Source organism: Ambystoma mexicanum, chromosome 12 (assembly GCF_040938575.1).
Source record: "Ambystoma mexicanum isolate Mex_15411 chromosome 12, UKY_AmexF1_1, whole genome shotgun sequence".
Taxonomy (NCBI): Eukaryota; Metazoa; Chordata; class Amphibia; order Caudata; family Ambystomatidae; genus Ambystoma; species Ambystoma mexicanum.
The window spans coordinates 974,445,565-974,467,656 of NC_090936.1; the positions used below are offsets into that span (position 1 = coordinate 974,445,565).

General features: G+C 49.2%; 1 protein-coding gene across 5 annotated transcripts in view; it reads right to left on the reverse strand.

The window, feature by feature from the left end:
• SHANK3 (SH3 and multiple ankyrin repeat domains 3) overlaps positions 1-22,092 on the reverse strand; it is a 3,072,962-nt gene that overhangs the window by 2,039,281 nt on the left and 1,011,589 nt on the right. For all 5 annotated transcript variants that reach the window (XM_069629467.1, XM_069629466.1, XM_069629463.1 and 2 more), the window contains one exon: positions 14,664-14,867. In XM_069629467.1, the coding sequence (XP_069485568.1) occupies positions 14,664-14,867 (204 nt within the window). The remainder of the gene's footprint in view (positions 1-14,663; positions 14,868-22,092) is intronic.

Here is a 22,092-nt window from a genome sequence, read left to right on the forward strand (position 1 = left end):
TCTGGTAGCTGTCCAGTCAAGAACCCACTCTGCCAAAAAGAGGCGATGTCGTGGAAGCAACAATAAACCAGACACATGGCACTTGGATTTAAGAGATCGGACCCCAGGATCTCCAGTGTGCAAATCCCGTGAGATGTTGAAGCAATCCCAAACAGAAGGCGTGACTTCCACATGGTTGCTCAGTTGGAACAGAAATATTCCATTAGCAGTGGGCAGAGCCCAACATTGGCTAAAATGTAGTTTTAGCCACTTCAGAAGGACTATCTCCAACAGTGTGTCCTACTGTTGGACGCAACCACAGAAGCAACCGCGGCTGCTCCCCGCGTATTTTCCCTGGGCGCGGAGGAAGAAAATCGCTCCCGCCAACGGCAACGCCGGCAGGCATCCTGTCATCCGCAGGTGGAGCAGCGACTCCCTGCACAGAATTCCGGGCGGTCGAGGCTCACTGGCCTCCCGCCGACTGCAACGGTCTGAAAGAAGGTCCCGGGGCAACGGTAAGGTCACGTGTCCTTACCGCAATGCATAAAAAAAGGCGCCAACAAGCCACAACACGCCACTCCTAGGGCCCAGGCCTCATAAGACTCACATCAAACAAGGCCCCACAAGCCAGCCACGCATTGCTTGCGCAGGGGCCCCGCCAGTCACGCCTCGGACAAGAGCGTCACTGCTGCACGACAAAGCCGCAAGAGGGACTGCCGGAGTCAGCCCATGAGCGGGTCAGGAGGAGTTTCTTCACCAACCCCAGGGATCCCAGCCAGAGAGAGTGACTCGGAAGAGGAGTCACTAACGGTCCCAGTGACTCCGGCCAGAAGAGAGCACAAGAAAATGACAGACAGCCTTTTAGCTCAATTACCAGCCAATTTTGACCTTACTGACACCGGCAAACTCGGATCATGATGGAAAAGATGGCTGAGAGATTTCGAAGTATGCCTAAAAGCGGCTGGACCACTAGAGGATGAACAAAAATTAAACCTTCTGAACCATGCGGTAGGATCAAACGTGCGAGACATCCTCGACGAAATACCAGAAAACACCATAGACACTTACACAAAACTAAAAACAACACTCACGGAATACTTCACACCCCACACAAATGTTGATTATGAACGCCACGTATTCCACACTACCAAGCAGATCAGAGGAGAAACCATAGACGCATTTGTCATGAGACTAAGATCGAAAATGAAACACTGCGACTTCAACAATTACTCCAATGAAGAGGCCCTCAGGTCACAGATCATAGTGGGATGTGAAAGTGCAGATTTTCGGAAGAGGTTACTACAACAGCCAAGGAGCCTGGAGGAGATCCTGTGGTTGGCAAGGTCAGATGCTGCGCTCGCGGCGCAAGCGGAAGGAATGGACGAAGAGCGAAAGTATAAACAAATTGGAAGGGACAATGAGGACCAACAGTGACCCCTTCTGCTGCAGATGCGGACACGAGTACCCACATGAAGGAACGTGCCCCGCGATGGGCCAGACCTGTTCCGCATGTGGCGGCGACAACCATTACAAATCTGTATGTTTGATATTTCGCAGCAAAATGAAAGGAGCTGGGAGAAGTGGAAGAACCACCATGGAACTGGAGCAGAACCAGCCCGCACAACACCACAGGGCAGCGCACCAACTCCATGAACAAGGGCGGCACCGACACCATGACGAAGAACCCAGCAAAAGGCAAGAAAAGAGAGACTGGAGGGAGAACAAAACCGCCTCATCCAGAACAAGGAGAAGGCCCAGGAGATATGTACGATGCCTTATAGAACAGTCACAGTCAGACAGCGCGTCAAGTGCATCATCGGAAGAGACATCCCGCAGACAGGAGAAACACCAGGAAACACGCAGAGAAAGGGATATCTATACACCCTTGGAAATAACACGGCAAAAGAACATAGCCCAATACTGAGAATGCAAGCCAATCAAACAACCGCCGAATTCTTGATAACACGGGAGCAACTGTGAACGTGATCAGTGAGAAAGTATACGAAAGCATACCAAACGCTCCTCGTCTACAGCCAGCACGAGCCCTCATCTATCCATATGGCTCAAAAACACCACTGGCATGCAAAGGGTTCTTCATGGCATCATGCCAATACAAGGAACATGAGAAAAACATCCCCATGCACGTGCTGGAGGCTGCCACTGAAAGCGGATGCATCCTAAGTTATCGGTCAGCCATAGAGATGGGACTCATTCACATATTGTACCGCATCATGGTGCACAAATACTAAGACCCATCGGCAAGCATTGACCAAGTTTTTCCAGCACTGTTCAAAGGCCTCGGAAAACTAAAGGACAAACAAATTGAACTCCACATCGACACCAGCGTCACGCCAATAGCCCAGCACTACAGGGGTATCCCCATCAATATTCAACAGCAAGTTGAGAATGAATTAGCAAAACTACTTGAGGCAGACATCATTGAGCCAGCAGAAGGCCCCACACCATGAGTCTCCCCCATAGTGCCGGTGCCCAAGAGACTCCCCCGATATCAGAATATGTGTGGAGATGAGGAGACCAAATGAAGCCATCCTGAGAGAACGGCACCAAGCTCCTCGAATAACAGACATGGTGCACCTGTTGAATGGAGCGACAATATTCTCTAAATTAGACCTAAACAAGGGCTACCACCAGCTAGAGCTCAGCAAGAACTCCCGTTATATAACAACATTCGCCACTCATCTAGGTCTATTCCGCTACAAGCGGCTCAGTTTTGGAATATCCTCTGCGGCAGAAATCTTCCAAGCAGAAATTCACAATGTCATCAAACACGTGCCCAACTGTCTGAACTATAGCGATGACATCCTGGTCTTCGGTCAGAATAGAGAGCAACACGACAACACGCTAATGAGAGTCTGCATGGCCCTGGAAGAAGCCCAGCTAACGATCAACAAGGAAAAGTGTGAATTTCGCAAAAAGACACTCAGATTCTTTGGACACATATTTTCGGAGAAGGGCATGACACCTGATCCCGAAAAAGTCAGCGCACTCCATGAAGCTGAGCCACCCACGACGACCTCAGACCTCAGATCTTTCTTAGGACTTGCAAGCTACTGCACAAGGTACATACGGGATTTCGCGTCCATCAGCGAACTCCTCAGAGCCCTCACCAAGCTTAACACCGAGTTTATCTGGTAACCCAAATGCCAAGAAGCATTTCAAATCATAAATGACCACATCTCTGATGCCCGAAATATGGCATATTTTGACCCCAGAAAGACCACGGAACTCATTGTTGATGCCAGTCCCGTGGGACTAGGTGCAATTCTCACGCAACTGGACGACAAGGGGGGAGGTGGAAAGCACATAGTATCCTATGCTAGCAGAAGTCTCTCCAAGACCGAACAAGCCTACTCTCAAGCAGAGAAGGAAGGACTGGCGGTCGTCTGGGCCTGAGAGCATTTTCACCTTTTCCTGTATGGAAAACCGTTCATAGTCGTAACCGACCACCAGGCACTCACGTTCATTTATGTCAATCCTCAAGCAAAAATGCCACCCAGAATAGCCAGGTGGGCCCTTCGGCTGCAGGACTACCAATTCACGATCATACACAGGCCAGGGAAGGAACAAAACCCTGCAGATTTTCTCTCCCGTCACCCGAGAGAAAACAGTGGACCGGCAACATCCATCGCGGATCAATACATAAAATATGTCATCCACAGCAGCACACCGCAAGGACTTGACATGAAGCAGATAACACGAGAATGCAACACAGACCAAGGGATACAAACAATCCTAAAATGCCTAGAAACAGGGCGATGGAAGCATGCAAAGCAGCTCTGCGAAACTATGAATGATGACACCAAACAAGACATCACATGCCTCATAGCCGTGAAAGAAGAACTCGCCAAATCAGAGGAAGGACTACTACTAAAGGGGACAAAACTTGTAATACCAAGAAGCTTACGACAGAAGGTGCTAGAACTAGCACACGAAGGACACAGGGGCATCGTATCCACTAAAAGGATGCTAAGACAAAAACTTTGGTTTCCCCAACTCGACACATCCGTGGAAGAGCTACTGCGAAACTGCCCCACCTGTGCCATCGTGAAGCCACAGACAGTCCCTGAACCGCTAAGCATGACCGCACTACCCGAAGGAGCATGGGAAGAAATAGCCATTGATCATTTTGGGCCCATGGAAGGGGGTGAATACATATTAGTAGCGGTGGACGAATACTCAAGATATCCTGACCTGCAGATAGTCCCGTCCACCTCAGCCCATCACACCATACCAGCGCTGGATCGAATGTTCGCAACATACGGAATACCCAAGGTAGTCAAGTCCGACAACGGACCTCCATTCACTGGACAAGATTTCCAAAGATTCGCAGAATACATGGGATTCCGCCACAGGAAAGTAACACCGTTGTGGCCACAGGCAAACGGAACTGTTGAAAGGTTCATGAGCAACATCAAGCGCACAACACAAATTGCACGACTCACAGGAGAACCTGTTGAGAAAATATTATACCAACTGATGCGAGACTACCGAAACACCCCATACAGTACCACAGGAAAGTCACCATTGGAGGTAATGTTTGGGCGAGCGATCAGAACAAGACTACCCCACATAAAGGCAGAAGAGGATCAATACGAGAATGACACCGAAATGAGGAAGAAAGACAAGCTCATGAAAGAAAACATGAAGCGAAGTGCTGATGCCACTCGCCGGGCCAAGGGAAGTGACCTAGCACCAGGAGACCTGGCAGTGGTCAGACAACCTCAACAGCGGAAAAACGTAGCCCCATTCAATGAGGAGAAGCTCATTATTGTCAAGAAGAAGGGATCACTTATCACCGCCGAAGGGGATCACCGGTCCGTCACCAGGAACTCGTCTCATTTTAGGCGGATGCCGGACTACCCATCCTCTGGTGTCACCAACATGAATGACACTTTCCCTCAATGGGACGAACCTTATGAAGGAGATCGAGAAGATTCTGAAAATGACATGACGGTAGAAACATGGACTGACACGGCGGCTAGAGCGGGCTGTCGACCCCAGAGAACAAGGAAGAAGACTCTCCGCCTCATCGAAGAAATGAATTGAGAACACCACTAAATGTTTAGTGACGGGAGAGTGTGGTGTCGTCATCTCCTACACGCTTAGAGGATGAGTCCTATATCTATGTTTGACAATCCAGTGGGCTGCGACCCACATGGGCATGGGGGCGGGGTTACCGCCCACCAGGCAGTTCGAGAGGGTACTCGAGAAATAAAGAAGTGTTGCACCCCAGCTCCTGTGTTGGCCTATTCTTGTGCGCATGAGGGTGGCCGAGTGGATGCGTGAGGAGGTCCACTCCTAAGATATCACAGAATGTCAGAAAGTTCAACACCATCCTTGCACACATAATAGTTCATGACTTTTCTGGGTGTATGGCTCTTGAATTTAGCGCTCGCCTTCCATGTCTGGTCAGTCTGTGCTTGGCGTGTTTCAATCCCACGTCATTCCGACATAAGGCACTAACATTGCAAAGTATCATTTCATTGAGCAACAAGGAACCTATTATTACAATGCTTTGAAGCAGGCATGAAGCACGATACAAGAACACACATGAGTATGACTGTTATTATTCCCTGTCGCACCCCTATGAGGGTTTCTGAGGTTTATTTTAGTGCCGCTCGGCAGAGATCAGGGGAGACGCTCTCATTTGCAGAGACCTGGTCCCCAGAAGGCTATGGGCACCCCTCAAACACTGCTACCTAAAGAAAAGTCATTTGAGATGCCTGTGCACACAATATTCAGTCCCCAAAGGTATCCCAGGGATTGCTTACTGTGCAGCACCTGATGGGTATTTAAGGGGAGATTAAGACCAACATGTTGTGTGTCCTCTCAGTCTCCCCTTCCCTCAACACCCCCCACCCACCCTCCGCCCCCCATCCGTTGGAATGGGCCAGAACAGGTAGATCAATGGAGGTCCCGCCCATGACCTGGAGAATTGAAAGTGATGCAAGTCTTGACGCAAGGGGTAAAAGGTAAACATGAACGAAAGGTAGAAACATTGCTGTGCATTTGCTGGTTGTGCCTTGATGTAGAACCTTGAACTGAACACACAGCGAGACTGAGCAGCAGTGGAAGCGTCTGTGCTTCATTTCCCTTCCACTAATTGATATCCTGGTCCGGGCGGAATGGTGCAAGTGAGAGAACCATATGGTCTATCTGCAGGGGGTCCACTGGATAGATGTCCAGTGGATGGAGACACTGGGAATCAGCCTCCCACCCCCTCACCCACCCGTGCACAGAGTGGCTGGGATTGCAGCTACGGACCCTGGACCACAAGCACTAATTGTGGAGTCAGCGTGTGACCAGGACACTGGCAATTGCCTATTGACATTCAGCCGTGCTCCCTGCATTATATTAATGACAATAGTTACAAGGTCACCTCCGCTGCATGAATAACCAAAGGGGGCGGGAGGGAGTGAGGGACGGCCGGGCACGCGGCAGGCTACTGGGGGATGCAGGGCAACACTCACTCTGCCCTTCACAATGCAGCGATCCAGGCGCCACACACTATCCAGAACAGAACATTGGCCGGCCTACAAGCTACATGCTGCCCTTGCAACACTATCCGGACAATCCTAACAACACTATCCGGACAATCCTAGGGGCCACACGTACAAAAAGTGCTAGTCTACCAACCCTGAGAAGGGAAGTCCTCTCTCCTGACTAGTCCCCAAACCCTTTGCACTTCTGTCAGTGGCCTTAACCCGAACACAGGGCATCACCGTGCATTGACCGTCCATCGGCGTGGTACATTTGGCGGATGTGCTGTCTAAGCCTCATCTTTGTAGGACGGTTCTCATGAGATATCTTTGAATCTTTCTTCTGCGATGGTGGATGGTGAAGAAATTACACAGGTGTGAGGGACTGGGTGGCAGATTAGGAGTACCTTGAAGGAAGATCTGCAGGTTTGCCCGACGATGCATCGCTCTCCCATACACATTCTTAGGTGCATTGCCAGAGAACAGGTCCTTTATCCCACCACAGCTGGCATGAGACGCATGGAAAATCCCACAGAGCTTGCTTGTGGAAGTGGGTTTCATATGGTCCTCATATCTGCCAGCTGTCCTCGCTCCCAAAGTGCTGCTTGTTTTTGCAGACATGGCAACTGGTGTATAGCCTTTGACCTCTAGCCGGTTCCACCGGGATGATGCATCTTCCTTCGGCTATCACCGGTCCTAGGCTAAGAGAACAGACCAGACCAATAGGCGATCAATCTACTGGTTGTTCTCCTTCAAACGCCTGATGAAATTCCCACCCAGCTTCAGACAATTACAGACCCTAATCCACATGGGACCTTTATGTACACATTGATGCGCCCCGCCTCCGACAAGCACTTTGAAGTGCTTCAAGACAAATGGTAGTGCTCCACAAAACATCTAAACACATGTACAAAATGTCAGGTGCCTGGGTCCTCTTAATCCAGAATGTATGCTGCCATGTGAGCATATGAGCATGTGGGTGCTTGAGGATAAGGAGGAGGTTGGCTTTGGTGGTCGGTGAAATGATTGCTCAGGCCTCTGTCTGGCCACATAAAGCCTTGCCACAGTGGAACAGGATGGATGCCCTGGTCTCCAGTAGTGCTGCCTACCAGAAGCCTTTGCCACACGCCCCACCGCAACAGGAATGGCCGCATGCACACAGGGGGCCCACGGCTCAGGGTCTGGGCCATCTGGCTGGGATTTTGGCAGCTTCCTTCATTGTCTGCCCATGTGTAGCTAGCAGAGCTCAGGAGACCAGGAACTCTTCCATCCGAGGTGAGCCTGGATTTTAGCTCCCCTCCGAGTTCAGGCAGTGGACCCTCGCATCTCACGCCAGGGCTGTAGAAGCAACTGAATACTTTCTGATGCTAAAGATGCCCAGGAAGCGTAAACCATGTGGGTGACACGTGACTGGCTCCTTTAAGGTAAGCAACATCTTTAATCTGCAAGGACTATTTTGCAAGAGATATTAAGAGGTGCGGGGGGATTTAAGTAGACTTTACTCCTCCCACTCAACTACATATGAAATCCAGAAGCAACCTGGGACTTCCCAGGAAAGCGCTTGTACCTACAGACAGCTCTCTTCCAGGCGCCAATTCAATGGAAATGCCACATGACTCTACATCTCTGACCCGTCATCTTCTTTGCTGGGTTCAGTATGAGTTTAAACATTTTTTGGATTGTCTGCCCCCTTCTTATTTGGTTGCCACAAGCAATGTCCTAAAATACCTCGCCCTTTATTGAGGTATGAAAAATCCCACTGCTCTTTCCAAAATGAGCTCTCGGACACAATTGCTTATTTTGGTTCCCGCGCCGTACACTAGGCACAGCACGGCTGAGGGACCGTGCCTTACACTAGGCACAGCACAGCTGATGGACAGTGCCTTACACTGAGCACAGCACAGCAGAGGGACCTCGCCTTACACTAGGCACAGCACGGCTGAGGGACCTCACCGTACAATAGGCACAGAACGGCAGAGGGGCAGCGCCTTACACTAGGCACAGCACGGCTGAGGGACCACGCCTTACACTAGGCACAGCATGGCTGAGGGGCAGCGCCTTACACTAGGCACAGCACGGCTGAGGGACCTCGCCGTACAATAGGCACAGAACGGCAGAGGGGCAGCGCCTTACACTAGGCACAGCATGGCTGAGGGACCAAGCCTTACACTAGACACAGCATGGCTGAGGGGCAGAGCCTTACACTAGGCACAGCACGGCTGACGGACCGTGCCTTACACTAGACACAGTACAGCTGAGGAACCGCGCCTTACACTAGACACAGTATGGCTGAGGGACTGTGCCTTACGCTAGGCACAGCACGGCTGAAGGACTGCCCCTTACACTAGGCACAGCACGGCTGAGGGACTGTGCCTTACACTAGGCACAGCACGGCTGAGGGACCACACCTTACACTAGGCACAGTACGGCTGAGGGACCACGCCTTATACTAGGCACAGCATGGCTGAGGGGCAGCGCCTTACACTAGGCACAGCACGGCTGAGGGACCTCGCCGTACAATAGACACAGAACGGCAGAGGGGCAACACCTTACACTAGGCACAGCACGGCTGAGGGACCACGCCTTACACTAGGCACAGCATGGCTGAGGGGCAGCGCCTTACACTAGTCACAGCACGGCTGACGGACTGTGCCTTACACTGGGCACAGTACGGCTGAGGGACCGCGCCTTACACTAGACACAGTATGGCTGAGGGACTGCGCCTTACGCTAGGCACAGCACGGCTGAAGGACTGTCCCTTACACTAGGCACAGCACGGCTGAGGGACTGTGCCTTACACTAGGCACAGCACGGCTGAGGGACCACACCTTACACTAGGCACAGTACGGCTGAGGGACCACGTCTTACACTAGGCACAGCATGGCTGAGGGGCAGCGCCTTACACTAGGCACAGCACGGCTGACGGACTGTGCCTTACACTGGGCACAGTACGGCTGAGGGACCGTGCCTTACACTAGACACAGTACGGCTGAGGGACCGCACCTTACACTAGCACAGCACGGCACGGCTGAAGGCCCGCGCCTTACGCTAGGCACAGCACAGCTGAGGGACTGCCCCTTACACTAGGCACAGCACGGCTGAGGGAGTGCCTTACACTGCGCACAGCACGGCAGCGGGACAGTGCCTTACACTGGGCACAGCACGGCGGAGGGACCACGCCTTACACTAGGCACAGCACAGCGGAGGGACCCCGCCTTACACTAGGCACAGCACGGCTGAGGGACCTCGCCGTACAATAGGCACAGAACGGCAGAAGGGCAGCGCCTTACACTAGGCACGGCACGGCTGAGGGACCACACCTTACACTAGGCACAGTACGGCTGAGGGACCACGCCTTACACTAGGCACAGCATGGCTGAGGGGCAGCGCCTTACACTAGGCACAGCACGGCAGGCGTACCGTGCCTTACACTGGGCACAGTACGGCTGAGGGTCCGCGCCTTACACTAGACACACTACGGCTGAGGGACCGCACCTTACACTAGGCACAGCACGACACGGCTGAAGGCCCGCGCCTTACGTAAGGCACAGCACGGCTGAGGGACTGCCCCTTACACTAGGCACAGCACGGCTGAGGGTCAGTGCCTTACACTGGGCACAGCACGGCGGAGGGACAGTGTCTTACACTGGGCAAAGCACGGCGGAGGGACCGCGCCTTACACTAGGCACAGCACGGCGGAGGGACCTCGCCTTACACTAGGCACAGCACGGCTGAGGGACCTCGCCGTACAATAGGCACAGAACGGCAGAGGGGCAGTGCCTTACACTAGGCACAGCACGGATGAGGTACCACGCCTTACACTAGGCACAACATGGCTGAGGGGCAGCACCTTACACTAGGCACAGCACGGCTGACGGACCGTGCCTTACACTGGGCACAGTATGGCTGAGGGACCGCGCCTTACACTAGACACAGTATGTCTGAGGGACTGCGCCTTACACTAGGCACAGCACGGAATGGCTAAAGGCCTGCGCCTTACGCTAGGCACAGCACGGCTGAGGGACCACGCCTTACACTAGGCACAGCACAGCTGAAGGACCACGCCTTACACTATGCACAGCACGACAGAGGGACCGTGCCTTACACTAGGCACAACACGGCTGTGGGACCGCGCCGTACACTAGGCACAGCACGGCTGAGGGACCGCACCATACACTAGGCACAGCACAGCTGAAGGACGGCGCATTACACTAGCCACACATTCAACCCAGGGGGCAATTATTGCTTTACGATAATGTCACAAGATTATCACAGAGACCACACAACTAAAATAACATAAAATTAGATCAAATCAAAAAAGCGAGTAGGTGAGAACAGATAAGAAATGAGAAAGAGGAAGAAAATAGAAAGATCCATCACTGGTCTGCCCCTCTTTCAGGGGCGCTTATTTATTATTGGGATGCTTAACTTTTATGGCTCCGTAATTGTGATCCGAACCTCAATTTTAAGCTCCCTGCCTGCGGCTGTAGTTAGCTGAACATTCCTTTATTGGTATCTGCAGAATAAGCGAATACAGAAATACCTAATGAGAAATGACCGGATTTATTTGGTCGAATTTAATAGGTATTTTTGTACATTTTAATTAATATATAGTTGCGAGGTTGGGTAATGGTATAGGTGAAGGTCGGGGGAAGTGGGTGTGTGGCTGGAGGGGCGGTCTTCCCCCGCATTATTTAAAAAAATCGACCAAAACAGATTCGGTCATTTGTCATTAGGTATTTCTTTTCCGGTCAATATGTGGTAATGCTTCCTTAATGTTAGTTTACTATGCCTCGGATTTAATGTCTGATTGTCATGTTCAGAAGGGACTCTGCCAGAGAGCAAGCTTCTTGTTGTGCCCCATCCACCTTGTGCCCGCTTGTGGTTCTTTCTGGCCTCACCCTGGGGATCAGACCCTGTGCTTTTCCTGGTTCTCCAGTTTGCTCCAGGTCAACCCTGCACTGTCCATTAAGCACATCTGATGGCTTACTCTGAAACGGGCAGCTCTGGCCTCACAGCTAACCTGTGTGACCAGACAAAGGTTGTATGGAAAGCAAAATAATTTGCAGCACAAACACCGGCACTAGTGTCAATGACCACCCTTGTATGGACGTGGCAGCGTGGCAAGGCTTTACAAGGAAAAATCCATCAAAGCATGCTGTAACTTTATGAATTATCATTGGAATTCTCCATCATATAAAATACATTTTAAAACAATGTAAACGTCTATGCTCAACCCATAATAATAATGTGGTTTAAAACTAGACAATTCCATCCGTCTCCAATCTGCCTCTGTTGTATGCGTGGGTCAACAACCTCTCCTTTCTAATACCTGCTCAAACGTATGAGGGCAGTTGGATCCAAGAGTGAAGCCCCCTTGATCGAGGATTGGTTTCGGGTCCGAAGGGAGAATCCATCATGAGATGTGGGCGGACCATCAGAGAAGTCCAGGGGGTCGAGCCTATACTCTGAGAGGGAACCTAAAACTTCACGGAGTCAAGTACCTAGCGAAACGATGACACACACAGGAAGTTAGGAAAGGATATATATATATATAAGTCCCAGAGACAGACAGCTCCACAAAATGTCACGCTTGGACCGATATTTTCAAAGGAGCTTCACGATCAGGAACGGACCAATCACAGCTGGAGACATGTCTTTGAAATTGTCATAAAGAGCTCAAGTCATTTGAATAGTCTTAAAAACACTGGAAGCCCTAAATCACTCTGAACTTTGTTGGAGATGCAGCGAGAACTGTCCAGTGTCCTTGAGCAAACAAATATTCCTTAGAGAACTACAAAGATCATTCCAAGATATACCTACCTGCTTCTCAGGGAAACCCCAAGTAATGTGAAAGTCTGGGAGTAGGGTCAAAATGCAGACACTAGCTTAATTCAGATGCAGGATGAGGGGGAACAGAAGGAGACCACCTATCTTCTCACCCTGCTTGTTGTGTCACTTACCGAGGAGTCCAAGCTGCTGGACAAGAGGGAGAGCGGACGCTACAACCGCGAGCCAAAGGAGCCAAGCAGTTTCCCAGCATTGTGATCCCGATCCACCCAAAGCATGACCACCCTGACGTGGGGAAAGGTTCTCTGTGGGGGTCATCGGACTACGGGACCTCATACGCAAAACACCCTGCAGCCTGGGATCAACACAATCTTTGGCAACTGCCACACCTTCCGAACTACGTGGACTGGTGGGCGTGGCTCCTGTGGACGGTCTTTGGTACCCAGTTGCCCTGCATCATCTAACTAATCCAGCTTACTTTGCCTTGCACTGGCTTGTGCATTTTAGAGTTTTTTAGACTTTGCCTTCCACCCATGTTTTTGGTATCAAGTTTATTGGATGGGGAAGCCCCACTAAGTCCCGCCATAGCCCCCTCTACACGACTTTCACCATGCCCTGTTTTTTTGGATCATCATTTCATTTTCCTTCTGTTTGGTCGTCTTTTTGCTCCCGCTTTTGACTTTTTCTGTCTTCTTTGTGATATTTTGTCATCATATCTCTATTTTCAATAGTTTCAATATTTATTGTAAAGCACTTTGTTGTAAAGTTCTATAGAAGAATTAAACAATTGTGGTAATCATGTGTCACTGCAGGCTACCTTCCGTCCATCCGGGAATGTTGAAATGCTCTGCCATTCAAATTAGGTGGGTGCAGAACCAAAGCCCTTGTGGAAGAGCCCTTTAGTGCCCATTGAAGGTGGTCAGTGAAGAGCTCCAAGGAGCTTTGAAGTGCTGGCTCTGAGCGCAGTTTGCGAATACACAGGAGAGGACCAGTGGACAATAACTGTGTGGACATTGGCCACATTTCGCCTTGTTGGAAAGAGGACCTATGCAATTTAGCAGCAAGTCTCAAGATTTCTAAAATGATGAGAATCCCCTGACAGATGAAGCTTTATCCAACCAGGATCTGTGCATTGCTTAATGACTACGATGATCACCGCACTCGTTCCTGCAGGATTTGGTAAGCCATTCATCAGGACCAAGAACATTGGATTCAAGTGCCTAGGTTTAAACATTCACGGGTTGGAGGAAGAGCCTTCTCAGGGGCTGATGCAGTTCTCTGGAACAAACTCCTGCGTTCCTTATGTGCGACGCAAAGTCATCTTTTATTCCATCGCCATCTTAAAACTCTCATTTTTTAATGTCTTTTTCTTTCTGTTTTAGCTGTTTACTATCTCCTTGCTTACAGCGCCACGATGCCTTAATTGGTGATGGGTGCGGTTTATAAACATCTATTAACGTAAACATCAAGAAGCTCCTGCATCATGCCACAATCCACGTCTCTCTTGTCAGCTGTGATCTTTGGCCAACTCAATCTTGGAGCGTTTCATCAAGCAATCTAAATCACAACAACGGTGCGCTCAAGCAGCCCAGTCCTATCTTGCTGGTGCCACATCCGCTGCAACCAGTGACCAACTCCCACAAGGAAGAAAATGCACCACCAACACTGAGACTAAAGTCAACCCACTACTAAAGTCCCGCTAAGTACCCCCTTGCCCAAGGTGACACCATCTTGTCAGTTCCCGCTCCAAAAGAAGGGCACTTGCTGCTATTAAGCTCTCGGGGTTTATTGGATCCTCAGCTTTACCCTAAGCAACCAAACCCTGTTCGATCCCCTTGTTTACTTTTGCTCAATTTTTAGACTTGTGCATATCCACATAGTTCTTACAGCATTTTAAAAATGAATGATGATATATTTATCATTTCTTTTGGACGGTACGTTTTGTTGCTCTCAACCATTTCAACTTTACTTATGTGTTTAATTCTCCTCTAGCCAATTTTCCAAGATCTTTGCCTTTATGTAGGACCTTAAAACCAAAAGTAAGAGAACGATAGACCACTTTAGAAAAGCGATTGACTCCTTCCTTACTAACCTTCAGAGTTTAGTTGTTGTGGAAGCTCAGGCCAAGTGAATACATTCTTGGAAGAAGCCATGGACAATGATCCCTCTTTGTACCACACACAATTAGCCAAGTTGTATTGGCGATTTTGCTTAGCGTTTTGCTTAGCATATCATGAATTTCATACTTATTTAGCGCTGATGCAATATCTTATGCGTGAACTGGTACACTGACATCTCTGCAGAGGACACTGTAAAATTGTTGTAATCCTTTGAACAGGCCCTCTCCACATCCCAATGGCTCTCTGTGACACTCCTCCCAAGTACAATCCTTACCTCCAAGTAGGGCACGGGTGTCGATGGAGAAGACGGGTACTCCCGCAGCAGCCGCTCCTCATCCAGGAACTTGCCAGCCCTCCCGTTGAAGGCAGGCTGGAAGAGCCCATAGTTCAGAACATCCTTCAGGCTGTGGTTCAGGGTGCAGAGGATTCGCTGCTTGGAGACCCAAACTGGGGCATCGGGGTTCAGCCGCAAACACTTCTGCAAGAGAGAAAGCAAGGGTTTGAGAGTGGGCATTGGCAGCAATGTTGAGAGTCATGAGTTATAGGGTGACATTGTCAGATATTCTAGCACTGCATCTAAGCGAGGAGTAGTGTTACTGTGAGCGTCGCACCCACTGTCTACAGCTATGAGGACTAAGGTGGGCACGATCAACAGTGTGGAATAAGGTGGTCGCCAACAGCAATCTCGGCAGTCATGAAGAACAGGGTGTGCACCACCAACAATACCACATACACAGTGCTCATGGTGAAGGGGTATAGTACCACTAACAGCATCATTATCAATAATGAATAATATATGAACCACCGTCAATGACAGAAGTTATGGTGCATAGGATGCACGTTATAAGCAATGCCAGCGCTATAGTGGTTTGGGGGGAAAGCGGGGTACCACTAGTCTTAAGGGTCAGTGGTGGCCGGTGCAGAATGTGTGGTCAGGGCAGCCCGTCCCATTACGCACAAACCTTCCCACCTTCTGATATACAACGTGCTCCATCTCAGCAGCTCACTGCCTGACAGAATGATGGCTGTTGTCGGAATAGACAGAAATCCTGCAGGTCCTAACACGGGGTGCTTTCCCAAGTGGAGGCTTGCAAGCCCACAACACCTATCGCCAGTAGAAGATGGAGCCGGGGAGAAGGGCCCATTAGGAGGCATGAGGACGTCCATCGGGACGCTCCTCTCCAGTCTTCACATGGACTGTGCTGGAGGTGGGACACAGGGAGGGAAGTGTTAAGACACTTCCCGTTCTGCAGCTGTGGAGGCCGAGGGAAAGGAGCAGAGCTGAGCTGAAACAGGGGGGTGTCCTAGCCACTAGAATTTAAATCTATGCAATAATTTAATGCAGATACATTCAAACCCTTGAGAGAAAACAATGAGGCAATAGTACTTTTGTCTCATGGGTAAGTGACCTAGAAATACACATAATCATTCTGTTGTATTTGTACAGCTTTTTATTGTTTAGCTGTTGTTTACTTATTTTAAAGCATGTCGTCATTCAATCAGTTGTGCCCATAATGCTAGAACATGATGGCTTATGAACACTGTAATGGCCATAGCACTGTAGTACATTTACAGCAGAAAAGGTCAACACAAAAAATGACCACAACATAGCGTGGCCTCCAATCTTGTGACAAAACAGTAAGCATACATTATGTGACTTACAACTCATCAGCGAGTTGACATTTGTTAATGACAAGTGATGAAAGGAACGTGTAGGCTGATGTATTAGTTCCGTGTAGGCTGATGTGTTAGTTCCAAAGTCTGAGTTTGTAATCTAATAAGGAAACCTCAATGGAGGCGCACCGATACCCGGCAGAAGGATGACCTCTTGATAGGTCGACGTCTCGATTTCAGGTTAGAAATGTGATGGCAGGCTCAGTCGTCACCTAAAATGGTGGGCACGGTTGCTGCAGACGTTTCGGCTCGATGGAGGGGGAGCCTTCTTCTAGGGCCAAAAAATCAGGTCTCTCTGAGTAAGCACGAGCTTCACCATCAGGCACGTTTGAAAGAAAAAAAGGGTGTGTGCGTGTTCCTGGGTGTTGTGTGAATGTGAGTGTGTGCATGGGCTTATGTGTATGCATGGTTTGTGTGCGGGGAGTGGGGTGAAGTGCCTGGTGTGTGTGGGGGCGGGGGGTTCTGCATCACACAGTGGAAATACTGGCAATAAAGGACAAATACATCGTGTGTGTGTGCCGTTACCGATACGGTTGGTCCGCCGCCGAGGTGTATATTGCCATTAGCGCATGTGTAGTTCCCTACACGTGTGTGAATGGTGTTTATTTATTTTTATTTTTTTAAAGACAAGGTACCTTGTGTTGCGGTGCGGCAACACCCCATAGTTCCTGAGGTCTGTTTTATATGTTGATGACTGTGACCTCATGAACGAGGAAACAGACTACGGAGAGTATAGCTCTGCGTGGCACCGCACGACCAGGTATGCTTTCCTTTTATTTTTTTTATAACCACCATTAGCTTTCAGGGTGCTAATTGTGGCATTGGCATCATGAAAAGCATTGGAAAATGCTCCAGTGTAATTTTGATGACATTGCAACTATGAGATGTTTTCAAATGTTCCTCTACAGAACCCTTTTGTTTGTATGGATTTGTACACCATTTTTCACAGATTGTGAACTAAAAATACACCATTTGAATCCATGTTGAAATAATTTTTGGATAAACCCCCCGAATCACCCCAAATCCCCTCCCCCGCCCCAAACTGCCATTGGTTGGTTAACACAACGTCGCTATTTGTAGTCATTCGTGTCATTACTGGGAAACATGTATGCCCCCTACCCCACATTAAATACATTCACCACTGGCCACTGATTAGGAATAGCCCAGCAATGTCAGCAGTCACCATGAATAGGCCAGTACTATCCACATTCAACAGGAGTAAGGTTTTCATCGCTAGGTCAGCATTATAGCTAGCCTGTGACAAGCCATGGGCACCAACTTTGCTCTCCTCTTGGTGCGCGAGCTGGGAGGAGAGCTCAGGGGCAACGCACTCGTCTTGGAAGCAACCAATTATAACAAGGCAGTATATTGATGACTTTTGTGGAGAATTAGATGTTACAACAAATAAGACTCGACACCAGTGTACACCATAGAGAAGGCAGTGTACAGTAAGTAATTAGATTCAAGTGAATTCATTAACGTGAGAGGACCTGTGACATTAAGCAGTAGCCCCGGGGTCAGTACAACACCATAGAAGATCCGGAACAGAAAGCAGAAGGTCGCAGGTCAAACATCTGGGGTGCAAACAAGAGTGCCTGGGCCGACATGTTCACAAAAGGAAATGGGGTCGTAAGCAAGGCAGCTGTAAGCCGATTTCATACACTGCAACGGCTGGTGAAAATGAAAAGGAAGCACACAGATGTCATTGTTTTGACTTCGCAGCGCTGTATCCTTGTCGTGCTCAGGGATCTGGGGCATGAATAGAAGATGCCCAGATGTGCCTTTCCGGTGTGTAGTGCCATGCATTTGCAAGGTGGGGCCAGAGAGGTACTCCGAACTGGGGCTAGAATCTTGTTGCTGAAAGTCAATGTGTGCTGCAGGAAGCTGGGGGGCATGCGATGACCCGGGCCTCTGGTATGTGGCGCCCCGCATTTTCATTTGTTGCGGGGGCAATGCTTGTTCAATAGATTCCAGCCTAAAGGTGGGTGTGCGGGTTGGACTTGCCTAGATTTAAGTCTATCTGTAGGTTGTGTGAGGGATGGGCGATTCCATGGACATGATCCAGATATAATGCTGTTTACTCCTGCTTTGCATGTGAGCCATGCCTGGTTGCCAGGATGGTCTCGCTCTAAAGGGAAAGTTAAAAATCCAGGAAAACTGTCGAGAGGTTACATGTCTTTATATCGAGGTAATGTATAACGAATGCCCATATATCGAATCTTTTATCTTGAAAACCTTTATAGTGAATGCATTATATTTGGTGCGGTGCGCCCCGCACAAACCCTCGTTTCCCACCCCTAAAAACCCATCCCGACTGTTTCCAAAAAAATGTAACCCTTTATCCCACGCTAAATACATTCAATATAAAGATTTTGAAGATAAACCCGGGAGGATAGCTCAGCGGCAACGTGCTCGCCTTGGAAGAAAGACGACACAAATTAACACAGGTTTGATCCCCGGGTCCACGTTTGGAAACCTCTGGGTATTTAAGCGCCTTATAAATACGCAACTAAAATAAACAGCTCCTGTAACAGTGCCTAGATGCCCCCGGGCTAGGTGAGAGCTTTAAATATGCAAAATAAATAAATAAAAGATATATGGGATTCAATATAAACGATGTATACCCTGGCGACAGTATGCTGACCTTGGCACTTGTAGCTAAGGGTGGGATATGACTGTTTATTGTAATGCTATGTCACGTAAAATAGGATGCACAATGAGTGCAAATGGAGCTCAAGTGTGTGCTTGGATTTGCTAGAATATTGGATGCAAATGCTCTGCATTTCACTGTGTCACTATGACCGGTAGAAAAGACAGGATAGCAGTACCCGCTGAGCGACACCCAATGAGGCTGCCCTAGGGCGATCCCATGCCAGTTGGTTGAAGCATGTACTCAGGGTCCCATGACATTAGCCTGCATGCAGGTGTTGCCTTACAGCATGATATGATATGATATTTATAACGCGCTTAACACCCAGAGGTTGAACCTGTGGTGCTCCGAGTTGTCTTGCTTCCAAGGCGAGCACGTTGCCCCTGAGCTATCCTCCAGGTAGGAGGACAGGGGACAGCGTAGCTGCTCGTATGCACTGGAGCAAATGGTTGAAAGACTGAATGTCTATTTCAGATTGTGTGTCTGTGTTCCTTTCCACCAGTAAGTGCTGAATTGCATAAGGACATGTTTGCTCCCCAGCCACAAAGAAGGATTTAAATGATCTCACAGCTGGGGCTGACACGCAAACCACACGCTGCAAAGGTTGAAGCAGCACGCCATTATCTATATGCCAAAACCCGTGAAAGGACTGAGGTAATCAAAATGGAAACAGGACCGAAGACTGCCACAGCTTCTGCAGCATCCCAAACCTAAGCCACTTCAAACTTGATGCCATGCCCAGACCACAATCACAAATTGAGAGCTCCTGCCACAAATTCTTCTTTTCATAATTCTCAGGCTGGGTGAATACCACACACTTCATTAACTTTGAAACTGACTAGAGACAAGCCATTGTTTCAAAGTTGCCTTAATCAAGATGCTGAAGATTAATATGTTCAATAAGAGAGTTGCTAAGGCTTATGCCTGTGGCCTTCGGCGCGGTATAAACAAATAAATAAAAATGAAAGAGATTATTGATGTTAGTTATAGTCTGAGCTAACACTGCTACTCATTCTGCTTTCGCAGCCAGAGGGCAGGGACCCCCCTTCTTTCTAGTTGGCTTTAATTTATGTTCAAGGGGGAGCCTTCCCTCAGCAACAACGTTTGCAGAAGAGAAGGGATACATTGGGATGCAAATGGAGGACCTACATCCCAAGCAGCATCATGTGGACATGCATCCCCACTGCTCAGGGTTCTCCTGTAGAAAGACATGCGCCTGCCAGAGGACCCGCAAACTGCAGACCACTGGTACCTGAAAGGGTCTTCTGGCCCACCCACCCAAATAGACTCGATGATTCTGGGCGTTCTAAGGATCCGAGAGCAGAAATCCCAGTAAAGCACCTATGGCCACTACAACTCTCCATGTTGACTTGGCTCGGGCATTTACTCTAGAGTGTCTCGGAGTGCTTTGAAGCCGGCCTCAGGGTGTGTTAGCACTATAGAGTCCTCCTACTGATACGAGAAAAAATCAGAATATTGGGGCTCAGTGAGAGTATGGCTGTGCAGGAATAATTGGTGGTAACAGAATTACTGCCACTTTTCCTGCTCCGCCATACTCCGAATATGGCCCTGGAGTTGGGGATTTACCTCCAGCATCACGTTGGAGTTAAATCCTCCCACTTTCTGACAAAAAATGCCAAAACTGGAAGTAATTCCACCAGCGGTATTTCCGACAAAAATGCCCCCTAGAGTCCAATGGACTCTCAAAAAAATGGGGATTCACTCTGTCATTTGTAATCCGGCTGCAATTCCGCCAGACCAAGTGGCTGTAACGGTAATTTCGTTGGGTGGAATTCCAGCGGATTTACCGCTGGAATACCACCCAACTATTGATGAGCCCCATTATGCCTACTTTTCACACACTTAACTGTCATCTACGTGTTTGTTGGTGTAGTCTTTTACTGATTATATTGGTACATTTTCGTGAGGTATATAGATTGCTCTGCTGACCTAATAGATAGTTTGCCGATTAATAAAATATCCTTACATTCATAAATATTTTATACCAATGTAACTTGGACGCCTCCAGCCAATCGACCATGACGGAGGAAGCGGAGAACGACCCCCCCTCGCCCCCCAGATCTCCTTGCCCCTCGTCTCGTGATTTCACCTGCAGGTGTTTCTCTCTTTATCATAGCATTATAAGGGCCCAGTGGAGCGATCCATGGCTCAGCAGGAGGTGCAGCATCCGGTCTTACTAGACTAGAAGCAAGCACGTTTCAGTTGCATGCAGAGCAATCGAACTACAAGTAGACAGCAGACACTATTAGTCGGAAGTCAATACCAACCACTTCCACGTTAAGTCAAGGACTGCATGAGCAGCAACGATTTCAGGTGTGTTCGATGAAAGTCAGGGTAGGCACAGTCCTACGTTAAGTGGCAATTTCAAGCCGCCAAAGCTGCCTGGGGGAACCTGTGCAACCGAACTCTTGGCATCCTACACCATGTGGTTTCAGAACAAATAAAACAAAAATGATGGTTTTATTAACCAGATACAGAGGAAAGCCTAAATAAATGATATTTTAGGTTGGAACTACCATTTTAAACTGGAGCCGGGCAAAGAATGGCAACCAGTGTTGTAACACCAGGGTTATGCTATTGCAATGCCTGTCTAAGATGCGGACATGGCTGGACATGTAAGAATTACACCACGCACGCCAGGGTGGAATTAGGACAACCAACCAAAAGAAAGTACTGCGAGTCATCCGTACAAATGACTTATGCCTAAACTTCCGATCTACAGTAGGACTCGCGGCTGAATAGCATACATTGCCCTGAGGGTGTAAAGAGCTAAGGCCCTCATTATGTGTGAGCCGATCTGGAAATAATTTTATCGCCACCTTTTCCAGACCAGCTCACTCTGAGTCTGCCGGTAGGGACTGTGAAATACCGGCAGGCCTGACCTGCCGGTAGATCACGCCCCTACTGGCAGAAAAATCACTGAAGCACCAGTACCGTTACTAACGATGCCTATGCTTCAGTGTGCCCATTCCCGGTCCACGGGAATTTAACATTCCTCTGCTGCCCGTAATATCCCGGGAATTACCGGTATATCGGGTGGTGGAAACGGTAAGCCGAGGTTGCCGGTAGGCCGCCGGAAGCACCGGCAGCCTGCTGGCAACCTCGGAATGAGGTCCGTAGAGCCTGTAAGTGAACACCTGTCCACAAAAAAGGGTACAAAGTTCTAAAGATTGAGCTGGGGTGGCAAGGACCAGAGATGCATACTCAGAATTGATTACGCCGCTTATGCGCAGGAGGCAATTCTGATTTGCCAATATGTGGGACTACAGATTGGTTAAACACAAGCTCATAGCATTATTAGCTATCCAGTTTCCTATCAGACGAGGGCTGGGCCCCCGGGGCCTGATGTCCCCAGGAT